The sequence below is a fragment of the Neolamprologus brichardi genome, chromosome 7, assembly GCF_056152115.1.
Source record: "Neolamprologus brichardi isolate AB-2024 chromosome 7, ASM5615211v1, whole genome shotgun sequence".
Lineage (NCBI taxonomy): Eukaryota > Metazoa > Chordata > Actinopteri > Cichliformes > Cichlidae > Neolamprologus > Neolamprologus brichardi.
In genome coordinates, this window is record NC_142110.1 from 62,736,316 (window position 1) to 62,749,531 (window position 13,216).

Sequence of the window (13,216 nt, forward strand, 5' to 3'; positions counted from 1 at the left end):
GAAAGGAACTCTTAATGCTTCAGTGTACCAAGACATTTTGCACAATTTGACGCTCCCAGTTTGGGGATGGCCCCTTCCTGTTTCATCAAGACTGCGCACCAGTGCACAAAGCAAGGTCCATAAACACATAGATGAGCATTGGGGTGAAATGGCATTTCGGTATACTGTGTATATTATACTGACAATAAAGTCCTTGAATCTTGAATATGTGTGAATACTTTTGGAAATATAGTTTAGCAGATGTGTCCTACTGCCTTGGCCCTTCCAACCTAAAATAAGTCAGAATTCTTTGCAATGTTTTTGTATTTGCATCTATTTAGGAGAGTTTTGTGTCTCTTTGTAGGGCAATTTATGTATCTGTGTGAATTGTTTTGCATTTGTGATTGTTTTTTTGCCTCTTTTTTTATGGCATTAGTTTTCGCTTTGTGGTCACTTTCTGTCCTTTTTTGTAGCAGATCTGTCCCACTGATCCCCTGACCAGTTGTCATCCCGTGACCATATGACTTTATTCATTTGACTGGAAATCACACAGAGTGACTCAGAAAGCCTCGAGGGAAATCAGGGCTTAAAGTTGACCTATTCTTCTTTTTCTTGCTTTCTGTCATTTGCTACAATAATGGATGATCACATTAAATGTGATAGTTAGTTTCAAGCAATTAGGCCAGTTTATGTTAAACAATGTGAGGCAAGAGCTCTATTTTTTATTATCTTGGATCTCTTTCATTTTGCTGGGAGCTGGTATCGTCGTCATCTGAGGCACACAGCTTTGACTGTGAACACTGAGCTGATTTGATGTTCAATTTTTCTGTTTGCGAGGAGAAGCCATTCAGTAGAAGGCTGTCCCCTCAGGAAGGGAAGAGCCAAAACCTTTAAATGGTTTCTTTCAGAAAAAGTATAAGATTGCAGTTGAACATAAATAAGGATTATTTTAGAAAAGCTACTCTCCAAGTCCAAGAATAGAAATTGTTGTCACAGTCAACATGAAAACAACAGATCCACTGACATTTTTAAAAAAGTCTCAATTTATAATTTTCCTTATTCAGAAAGAAAATCTGTGCTGTCTCTTTAAAGAATCCAAATAGTATTATTAATGATGTCATGCATAAATATAAGTTTAAAGGTATATGTTAATTTGAACTGGTGTGTAAGATATTTTCATTGTTGAATGAAGATTTTATTTGATTTTATTTGATTTATTTTTTTGTTGTGTTTGGTTTTGAATGTGAAGCATTGTTACTCTGCAAAGCTGCATTTGTCTGCAAGATGATCTCATCCTAGCTGTTCTTTGTTTCATCAAACCAGACAGCCAACCAGCAGAATAGTGGGGACATCTAGTGGTTTCTTTCTTTCTTTCTTTCTTTCTTTCTTTCTTTCTTTCTTTCTGCAAAACCCCCCAAAAGCATGTGATTCAAGCAGCACTATTGTTACATCAGGGTTACACTATTATTCCTCTTTCAGAATCATGTGAGATCCTGAGATGCAGTGTATTTTTTATGTCCTCTGCAATGGACATTTTACATCTTTTGAACTTATTGAGCTTACCTACTAAGTCCTGATGTGCTCAATAGAGGATATCTTTGGCTTTCCAATGATATCTCACGTGTTTGGGTGGCCTCTTTTAGCTCAAAAGAGGCAGGAAATAACAAAAAAGGTTAAACTGAAAGGTATTACTGTCTTTTTTCATGTAATTTCAGGTGGCTTCAGGTTCCCTGACTCCATAAAGATTTTCCTTCAACTTGGATTTGAATTAGCAGCTTATTGGTGCGTCTGTTCAAGTCGACAAATAATGTTAAAACAAATGAAGCCACTGGGTTTAACTCTGGATCCATCTGGTGGTTAATTGGCGCTCTAGCAGAGTCTCTGGACTGCATAGTAACTTTTCTTCTCTTTGACATAAGTACACAGAAACATAGCGTGGGCAACGGTCTGAGATACTAATATTATCAAATAAAATCTGCACTTGATTATGACTTCTACTTTAAATAGTGTGAAGGAAACCTCAGACTGCAGTGTTCAGTGATTTACTGACACAAGGTAAGCAATGTTTAGAGTAAAATACACATTTTTATTGTTCAAACACATAACCAATGTTACATTTGTTGAATATTTATAACTGGTAATAATCCAACCCCACTATTAATTACCCCCAATATTATTAATAATTAAATAAAACACAAAGAATAAAGTGATAAATAATACAGAAGTGATACTTTAGATTGTATTACACATCAGATGTTTATAACAAGTAATAAATTATTCTGTTCATCTTTGTCTGAGCATAAAAATTAGATTTGATTCATTGGAATAATTTAAATTATCGGATAAATTATGACATATTAAGAAACGTTAGATAATTCTAAAGTGCCTTATGCTGATGTTGTTACACAGCCATCTTATGTAGGAATGTTGAATTTTTTAAAAAAAGAAATCTTACAGAAATCTTTGCTATAGTGTAATATTAGTGTAATACACAGTGTTAATTATCCTGAGGTACCACAGGAAAAAAAAGATGAGTTCCAAGAGAAAAAATAAATCTCATCCCTCCTCCTTGGCTCAGACACAGTGCACGCTCCTTTAGAGCTGCATACGATCCACCATCACAGTGTGAATTCAGTATCTGCAAGCAGGGCCTCTGTCAGTCTGTCTCGCAGGATCTCCTTAGTTGAGTAAAAAGGCAGATTCAGAATAGAGTGACATGTCAGGGCCTCAGGGAAGTGCTGATCACAGGTGCCGCTCTGAATTCGTGTAACCCGAACCTCCATATGGACCTGGTCCATGCCAAGAATTGGAGCTCTTCTATAACCAGTCAGGAACCCTGAAGAACAACAGTGGAAGGAAAATCTTATTACAAACTTATTGTAACAAATCTTGTTACAATAAGTACATAGGGTTTCTTCTGACCTAGCCACTTCATTCAAATAGACTAGAATGGTTACAGTATAGAACAGAATAGAACAGACTGTAAGCAGAAATGTAAAACTGTTTACAAGATGAGTTTAAATAAATTCAATCTGGTTAGTTGGTAATCAATATCAGTGTTTTGTGACAATGCTAATCAACATCCAAAAGATTCTCAGAATGTATCAAGAAGATGGAGCTGCTCATCATTTCCGTACAGTCTTTGTAAGGCAGTCTTTTTTCATGTTTGTCTCACTTTTATGTAAACTAATAAATACACAGTTTTTAAATGATGATTTCATTTTTAAGGGAAAAGATTATTCAGACCTACCTGACCCCTATGTGACTGCCCACTAATCCCTTGGCAGCAAGTGTTTATGCACTAACTGGCTGCAAGGGTCTTGGCATCTAGGACTGATATGCTGTAAAAAGTTTTGTCTTTTTACAGCATTTTGTGATTTGTTTCTTTGCATTCACAACCCTGCGTTTTGGTTTCACATCTAGTTCTGTTCATTATATATTGTATTTCTTGTGCCCTTCATGTCCCTGTGTCTGAGCTGGTCTATTTGTTTGCCTTGTATCCCTTTGTGTCAAGTTAGTTGTGATTCCTCAGTGTTTATCTGTTTGATTTTGAGAGCCTTAGTTTTCCTCTTAGTTTAGTGTTTCTAGTTTTACACCTTCTTTATTTGCTTATCTGGGTTCTGTTTCCAGTTAAAGTTTGTTGTATTCTAGCTTTCTTTTTATTTATTGTGCTTCCCTTGTGTTTAGTTACTCGCTTTATGACTTTTTTCATTTTTGTTAGTCCTTTGCCTCGTTTGCACTGTGTTTATTTTAGATTCCCTTGTCTCTTCCTGCTGTGTCTATGAGCTGTTTTCCCCTTCTCTAAATACCTTGTGTAGAAATTGTCTGGATCTTCCCACGGTCCTTTGTCATGTCAAAGATTTAACTTTGACTATGAAGCAGGCAAATACTTTTACACAGCACTGTACATAACACAAGTCCTTAATATTGCCCACATTTTAATAACATATCACAGGGAAGATTTCAACAGTGAAAAGCTGTAGAAATTTGTCAAGTACTTACGAAGGAAATCTTTCCTCTGCTCTTCAGTTAGTTCGTCAAACACCTCCCAAAACATCTTTATGGTGGAATGGCGAACATGCTCCAACTCATAAACTGTGTTCTGTAGACAGTGAAAATTATTTGTTTCCAAATGAGTTGATAAAGTCAGGCACATATACAGTACACAGGTATTATGTTGCAGCTGTGAAACTACAGCCTGTGTCTGTTTGGCTGACTGTACCTGTTTGAACTTTTCCCAGTCATACACGTCCTGGCCGACCAGCACTCCCTGCAGCTCCTCTGGTCGAAACAGCCTCACCAAATCCTGGTCACACACCAGGAAGAAGCCTCGCTTGAACTCCTGGAACAGACTCTCCACTGATGTGTTGAAGGCATGATTCACATAGGCCTCCACAAACTCCTTCCTGATTAGTAGGGAAAATTTTAAATCAGCAAATATTTCACCAAGACAGAGCCGCTGCAGATGAACCTCACAAACACTTCATGTTTTATATGCTTACTTATTTTGACTTGTCAGTGGCTTCTCAGGAGTTTGAGGATCCAGGTCAACATCTATTCCATCCCAGTTTATCTGTAAATTAGTTATAAATCAGATGAGTTTAGCTGCAAAACCTGAGAATGAGACAGATTACTGATCATCTTCTATAGTAAAACACATACCAAAAAGTCCATGTAGAGATTATCCAGAACATCATCTTCATAGTTTAAGATAGTCTGCAGATTCCTTTAAATAAATTAAAACAAAAAGTTGTATTAAAAGAAGTTCAACTATGTACATTTTACAGCAGTCACAAGTTACTGTAACCATCACAACTTGAAATACATTTTCTTCTGCTTGTCCGGGGCCAGGTTGTGGGACCAGCAGCAGCTTGTGTTACTGAAATGAAATGGATACTTACTGTCCAACAGTCGGGCTGAACTCCATCATATCCTCCAGTGTCGGCTCTAAACTGAGTAGCTTCTTGAACAGAACCAGTGGGAATGGTAAGTGTATGATACACTGGTTGTACAAGGCCAAGCCACACAGTAGTCCGAACAGGAAGAAGTTTCTCTTGCTCTCCTCTGTTGCCTGCATTAATAAAAGTTCACTTTGGTTCATTATTGCTTATTGTTAAAACTTTAATCCTTTAACCAATTTTATACAGTTGGTGGGCTCAGTTTTAAAGTCTTACATTGGAGGGAAACCATGCCAGGGTTTTGGAGTCATTGAGCATGAACATCCCAGATTCTTCTGACACCATTTTACGAAACAGGTGGTGAAAAAGGTCTCGTTTGTAGACATCTTTGATGTTTGGGTCCTCATCAAAATAGACCTGCAAAAATGTAAGAGTTGCGGAAGTTTTTGATGAGAACAGTTGCAGAAGAGTCTGGATATACTTTAATCATCAGGGGAAAATATTCACCACAAGTGGCTTCTTGCAGGCGCTGTGAGGAGCAGCTTCCAGCTCTCTGAAGGTGCCTTCGAAAAGTGACGCACGCTGCAGCCGCAGTTCAAAGAAATTTGGATTTGACAGAGGATTCAATTTATCAGGCAAACCAAAAGCCACTTGGTGCTGTCTCTACAATAGAGATAAAAAAATAAAATATTGTTAAAAAATTATTTTTCTCTTTGAATGACATTTTATTGAATACAGTAAGTCTTACTTCTTATAATGGCATTTATTTTGCTGTGCACTGGGGGGCAGCACAGTAATCCTAATAACAATGACTACTGCCTCACAAGATTACTGCGACTAAATTTGCTGATAGTTTCATAATTGAAGAACAATATTATCATTTGACACACTTCTGGTCACCTGATGAATAATCTGTCTCATTTAAGCACTGCTCAGGTTATCAGGCTGCTGACTAATTAAATAACTCCTCCTGTTTTTTTTGTTTTTTTTAAAATATTGCCGGTAGTGTAAAGCAAATTTGTGGAAGATAAAGCAGTTGCTTGGTTCAGGCTTAAGTTACCTGAGTGCATTCAGAATTCATGTCGAACACTGTTTTCTTTGATTGCAGATCCATCACGATTGGGAACTTGCACAGGATGAGCGGCTCAGCATTTGCATACTGAAATAGAAAAATCCACATAGATCATTTAGGTTTACCAACCAATGAAAACCATTTCTTTGTAATATCAATATCAACATTAGGCATTGACTAAAAGGGACAGAATCAAAGGTTAGAATAATGGAATAACAAAGTATGACACAGTAGATTACACACAGACACACTACTTTTACATTTTACCTTTCGTTGTGACTGTAAAAGCCAATGTTGCAAATCCTCAAAAAGGAATGCTTCATCAGCTGACACACAAAAATCGCTTTCTGGTATCCTTCGAGACTCTGCAACCCTGCTGTTGGCCTTTAAAGGAAACATTTGACTTTAAATTTATGTTTTTTTCAGGTAAAATAACTGACAGATTAAGGCTTAAGAGGGAGTAAAATGACTGTTTTAGGATATTTATACTAACATTGTACATATATTGGAGGACTAGCAGCAGATTTCTGACTCCAGAGTTGCGAGGTACAGGTTTAAAGGACAGGATCTCTGATAGGGCCTGCTTCCACACCTTAACGTATCGAACCATGGTGGAGGGTGACAGCGAGGACCACCAGTCACCTGAAGAAAAACAGAGAACAGATAAAAAGGACATGCCATGAAACTTTGAGCACTTTGTCACCTTCCAGATGAAAACGAGTATTGTGATATCATGTAGACAGCTGTGACAGTACCTATGATCTTAAGACTTTCATTCGACAACCTTGCTACTGCACCAGCTACCGCCTCAGCGAGCTCTGTGCTCTGTAGCCATGTTTGTTTCTGGATTGCATGCAGAAGCTCATTGAGAAGAAGGTAGATTCTCAACCCCTCCACTCCAACTGGTTTCTGATCAAGGGAAGGGAGCAGGTGTAGCACAGCAGCCTCGATCTGTTTGAAGATGATTCCAAAAATCACTGAACAGCAGGTAGCTCCAGGTACATTGAATGTGGCTTTTGTTCAACGGTGTTCAGAGGAAAAATGCTAGGACTATCTAGTCATTCTTTAAAAGTCAGGAAGCTTATTCTGTTAACACAGACAAGAGCAGTGCCTGGTCAGGGAGAGTGTAACCAGTTACAATCTGAAGTTGTCTAAAGGGTTAGCTATAAGGATACGTTCACTAAATGTGTCATGTGTGCAGAGATGGGCAGTAACGCGTTACTTGTAACGCGTTACTGTAATCCGATTACTTTTTTCAAGTAACGAGTAAAGTAAGGGATTACTATTGCAAAAACGGTAATTAGATTACCGTTACTTTCCCGTAGGAACGCTGCGTTACTGCGTTACTAAAACCGTGATTTTCTTGCGAGAATGTCTCATGACAGTGACATAAGCGAGTGCTACGTGTGTGACAACAGCTGTGTGCAGATCAACAATGGATCATATATCGAGTGCGGGAGAGAGTATGAGCGTGCAGCGTTTAAAGCGTGGACGTACTGACCTTATTTTGAGTTTGATTCCGTAAAAAGTGACAAAAACATTAGTGTCCGTTGTGCGTGGGAAGAAAACTTCTTTCTACAGCGAAAAAAAACCCCCTAAACTTCCAAGCAAGCACCGAGTGCGCTACGACGTAATGGGAAACTCACAGAGAAACTGCCGTATCCTTCCACTGACCGCTGCGGCACACCTGCACCAGGATAACCCTCCGCCTACCCTACTCCTGCTTTACAGGTGAAAATAGAGCAAAAGGACCGCTAGTCTTGACTTTATTTATTTTCTGCTGTGTTTTACTTGCATCTGAAAGAGTGAGTGTAAACACACACATGTATATATATGTATATATATATATATATATATATATATATATATATATATATATATATATATATATATATATATATATATATATATATATATATGTATGTATGTATGTATGTATATATGTATATATATATATATATATATATATATATATATATATATATATATATGTGTGTGTGTGTGTGTGTGTGTGTGTGTGTGTGTATGTATGTATGTGCTGGAATGTGCAGAAAATAGGTTTAAATGTTAAACTAATTTCTTCCAGTCACAGAATGGTGCATATAATTAAAATTTTGCTTCATGCATAAAGTTAAAAGATTAAAACTAACAAAACAAGTTTTAAAAAGAGACTTTTCCATTTGATTACATTTTGTATGATGGATTATGTAGAAAAAGTAGAATTGGGCTGAAAGATCTATCGCTTTATCGCCTATTCAGGTTGTAAATCATGTTTTTAAAAAGTAACTAAGTAACTAAGTAACTAAGTAATTAATTACTTTTGAAAATAAGTAATCAGTAAAGTAACGGGATTACTTTTTTGGGGAAGTAATCAGTAATTAATTACTGATTACTTTTTTCAAGTAACTTGACCAACACTGCATGTGTGTATGACTGATCAGAATGTGGCCATGCAGAACAAACTGAATATCGGTTGCAGTTTTTTCAAGAACCGCTCATCTGAACGCCACGAGTGAGGAACTGAAGTTCTGATTTGGATGCTCATCAAATTAAATTCTAGTATTTTATTAGTTTATCAATCAACGCTTAGAAGATATTTATGTCTGTGTGACACGTCTGTACAGATTTAGCTTTATATTACCAGGCATTTATGGACAAACACAGATTATTAGTAAGATATTTATAAAATAACAAACAAACAAACATAACTTTTCTTACAGATTACTTATGTATTCTAGCAACATACCTTTGCCCGAGCACTTTCCTTTGTTAACAGTTTCTTGAAAGCAAGCTTTGCATGGTTCAGGTTTAAGCCGTGGTACTTTGGTGAAGTTTGAAAATGTTTATCACCGCTAAGAAGAAAAAGAAAAAAGTCCATATCAAAGTATTGCACTTATCTATCTATCTATCTATCTATCTATCTATCTATCTATCTATCTATGAATTAATATATATACATATATATATATATATATATAACAACTATAGCCATGCTTTAGTTATTTCAGGCCCGAGAGACTGGATAGCCCACCTTTGAGATGAGAAAAAGAATGTGGTGCACAGAAACTGTGTATTTACCTTTGCTCAAGGAAGCTTTTATTCAGACAGGATGCAGAGGAAAATGCCCTGTAGATTTCCCTGTGAAGATTTAATGTTTTCATTCCATTGCAGAAAAAATGAATAATTTGAGTCACAGAAGCCATAAAACACCAGGCAAATCAACAAGCTGTGACTGCCAGTGCATCATACGTACTGTTTTTTCTTTTTCCATGGCTTTGAATCACATTCAGAGATCCATTTGTCAACCATGTTATCAAGACAGTGTTGTGATGCAAAGCCACAGTCTGTGTTTGAACCCTGGTGAATGCCCTGTGAAGGAAAGCAGTGATTGTTTACACATTTACACCTCCTCCATCATGGTCTGTACTTTATGTGTTAGTGTCAGTACCTCATCAGACAAGCATCTTGCAAATGAACAGTTATCTTCTGCGAAGATGTTTCTGATTTTGGGCTCACCGGTGTCTGAAATGGCAGGTAAACACATCATTTCTTTCTCAGATACAGCAAATTCATTGTATCCTTAAATCATTAATATCAGAGGTGTAGTTACCCTGTGGCAGTCGAACAGGCAGCGGCACAGATGGATTACTCTCCTCTCGATGTCCCAGCTGCCCTTGATCCTCACAACCAAAGGAGTAGACCTTCTTGGATTCGGTCAGCACTAAAGTGTGATTCCTGTGTAGATGATAATATACTAAATATTTAGACCTAAAAACCATAGTTACACTTTACTAACTGCTTTCTTTGAGCACTGTTTACATCATAAATTTAGACAATATGTGTGCCGTACCTTCCACATGCAATCTTGGTGACCTTTGCCCCCCAGAGCTCCGCAACAAGTCGAGGACGCAGTTCGTTGTGTAGTGAGTTGTGACCGAGCTGTCCGTGTTGACCGGAGCCAAATGTAAACACTGCACCATGCTGAGGAGCCAAACACACAACCACAGTGTAAAGTCCCACAGCCATTATTATTGTTTTTCTTCACTGTACTGTTACAATACAGCAGGTAGCAAAAGGCTCAGATAAAGAAACTGGGCCATGCTGTCCAAGCACCAGCTTACACCAATGGACAAATGGAGTATTTAGCAACCACATTTTTCCATTAGGAGCTGGTAGAAACCAAAGAAGAGTTTAAAGGAGAGCACTGAAAAGCTCCAGTTGTCTAACCTTTGTCAAAATGGCCGTGTGGTCCTGTCCACAGGAAATGCGCTGAGCTTTCTTCATATTCAAACACTGAACAGGAGCTGGTGTGTGTCTGTCTATAAGAAAAAGGATTGTCAGTGTTATTATGTTACCAGATTATAATGCTCATTAACATACAATAAAGTTAGGACATTTATTGTAAAGCCACAGTACCTTTTGTGTCTCCCAGCCCGAGCTGTCCACAGTCATTTCTCCCCCAGCTGAAAACACCTCCAGAGACAGAGAGGGCGAAACTCTGGTCTCCTCCTGCAGCGACCTGGATCAGGGGGATCGCTGACAGTGATGGCACATGTTGAGGTGATCTGCAGACAGACTCTCTCGTACCCAGACCCAGCTGGCCCCTGCAGTCCTGACCCCACGTATACAGCTGACCATCTGTGGGAGTTCATGAGTTTGTGACCAATGTTATGACAAGCCCATCAGTTGGATGGTCACAAACTGAGGGTGTGCAGTAAAACTTTTTATATAATAAAATTTTATATCCTGGTGCAGATCCCAAAGTTCCTAAAGATAAATCTTTAGGAAGATAAGTCACGCTGAAGAAAGTTGATTACATTTCTATAAAATAATGCACAAGAAATTTCCATTTTAAATAGAAATGTAGACATGCAGGTGTGCAATGTTAATAATGTGAAAATTCCTGATGGAGAGTCAAGTGTGAAAATCAAGGATAATGTTTATGGAGGACAAAAATTAATCTCAGCTGCAATCCCAATTTATAAGCGTATCTAAGTGCCCAACCACATATGCTGACGGTTCAGCTGATACTTCAATCCCTTGTTTGTTTGATAGGTATGCATGTATTAGGGATACATATCTGTAAATGGTAAATGGCCTGCATTTGTATAGTGCTTTTCTAGTCCTTAAGGACCCCAAAGCGCTTTACGACATTCAGTCATTCACCCATTCACACACTGGCGATGGCAAGATACATTGTAGCCAGAGGCCACTGACAGAGGCGAGGCTGACCACCACCAGTAGGCAAATATGGGGTTAGTATCTTGCCCAAGGATATTTGGCATGCAGCCAGGAGGCAGCCTGGGATCGAACCACCGACCTTCTGATTGGCTGACCTGCTCTGCCACCTGAGCTACACCCATGTCTGTACACACGCCAAAGTAACATGAACTACATGAAAACAGACTATGATATAAAATTACATGTGTATTATGAAGTGCAACCAAATGTGATTGAATGTAAGCCGGATGGGCTGACTCAGTCTGTCTTAATCATTTTAACTTGTCCATTTGTAGCACTTGCAGAACTCTACTGTACCTTTGGTGAGTGCAACGGAGTGCTGACTCCCACAAGCAACTTGAGAAACGTGTATGTTAGAAAAAGCTTCGAGTGGCCTGAAAAAGACGGAGCAGAAGAAGAGAACAGAGCTGAAAGAAGCCATATATATATATATATATATATACAAAATCCAAATCCAAAATCCAAATATAGGCATTGTAGGGTCCTAGGACTAGGAATACTAACAATGGTTCTACCTACCTACCTGCCTACTACTACTAATAATAATAATACATAATATGACTTTTTATGCCAGTCTGTGGAGCATAATCTGTATCTGTTACCTGGGAGTGAAAGGTGGGTGTCTGGTGTCCACACAGAGAACTTTGCCGCTCACAGACAGCAGTGCGACCACATCATCGCCACAACTCACAGCCTCTATCTTCTCTTTGTGTTTCACAAACTCTGCAGATTCACGAGCCACAAACACAGCAGGTGTGAGTGGACACAGTTCGGTTAAATGTAGCAGAGAGTGAACTTGTTAGTGACACCGATACTCACTCTGCCTGCCTCTCGCTCTTCTCCTATCCTCGCTCTCGTTTGTGCGGATAATGAACGCGTTTCCATTACTTTTAACGAAAGCCAGCACGTTTCGACCTGCCGACAGATCCGCGATGTGATGGCTGATGTTTAAATAATGAACTCCATCATCAGTGGTCGTGCTGTCGGTACCGGAGCCGTCTTTCACGTAAAAGCCGCGCTGACAGTCCTCTCCCCAGGAAAACATGTTGTCGTGTGTTTAGGAGCAACAGCTGATCCTCACTGTGTCACTCTGCAGTCTGTCAACAAGAAACGAAACTTACCTGGAAAACAAAACTTAAATACGGCGTGAACAGCGTGACGAAAGGAAACAATAACACGAGTCAGCTGATCTGTTAAAGTAAGGAAAGCGAAAGTGAAACTGACGATAAATATGTCAGACAACGAAAACGAAAATTGTGTGGGTTTCGTTTCACACGCAGAGAAGGAGGATTCAGGACTGTTAAGGAAGAGGTTGTATTTAAAAAGTGAGTGAAGAAAACTCGAAAATAAATAAATAAATAATAAAAGATCCCAGCAAACTCAGTGGTAAAGAGTATGTTTCCATGGTACAGTGTGGGAAATGTTAATAATGCTGACAGCTGGGCTCACTTTTTTACTTAATAATCTACAAACTACAAACAAACTACAGCACGTACATTATCACGTGAGCGTGAAATGTATTTTATTTGATTATAACTTTTCCAATCCCCCCACTAAGTAGGCTAAATATAGTAAGTAATACAGTTAAGCTAAAGTGTGTTATTATGCTCATTTGTGTTAGTCTTCATACTGTGTAATCATTTTTAACAGGTGGGGTTGCTGTGATCACAGACTGTGTGCCTGAGGTTATTAAGGATTTCAACTTAAATTAAAGTAATACTGAGCCAGGAGCAGGAGAAAATGGAGAGTCTGGAACAATCAGAAGCTTTTTGCTTGCAGGGATTGGTTAATAAGTACACACTGACGTCATTGTGTGAAACGTCCTTGTTTGATGTGTAGTATCAATGCAGTAGTCATTTGGACATTTGCACTCTGTGGAGGTGGAGAAGTGTAAGACATGTAAATGAGAGTTTGTAAATTAATTCAGGATCAGATATATCGACTGCCATAGAAACAAGGGACGTTTCTTGTTTATACACCACTCCGAATTTAGTCATCACAATTATTAACTCTTTCTTTATTTCAC

The 13,216-nt window shown here is 38.4% G+C and overlaps 1 protein-coding gene across 1 annotated transcript; it reads right to left on the reverse strand.

The window, feature by feature from the left end:
* Positions 1-2,095: 2,095 nt before the first annotated feature.
* On the reverse strand, positions 2,096-12,444 carry LOC102784458 (putative E3 ubiquitin-protein ligase HERC3). The gene is made up of 23 exons (XM_087844079.1): positions 12,010-12,444; positions 11,793-11,913; positions 11,488-11,564; positions 10,366-10,587; positions 10,177-10,268; positions 9,800-9,930; positions 9,560-9,684; positions 9,398-9,471; positions 9,203-9,318; positions 9,028-9,087; positions 8,696-8,801; positions 6,705-6,900; positions 6,443-6,591; positions 6,217-6,333; positions 5,938-6,036; positions 5,385-5,540; positions 5,154-5,294; positions 4,881-5,050; positions 4,642-4,705; positions 4,482-4,552; positions 4,202-4,385; positions 3,982-4,081; positions 2,096-2,815 (listed from the first exon to the last, which is right to left on the reverse strand). The coding sequence occupies exons 1-23, from the start codon at positions 12,233-12,235 to the stop codon at positions 2,598-2,600; spliced, it is 3,015 nt and encodes a 1,004-aa protein (XP_087700205.1). The 5' UTR covers positions 12,236-12,444; the 3' UTR covers positions 2,096-2,597.
* Positions 12,445-13,216: the final 772 nt, after the last annotated feature.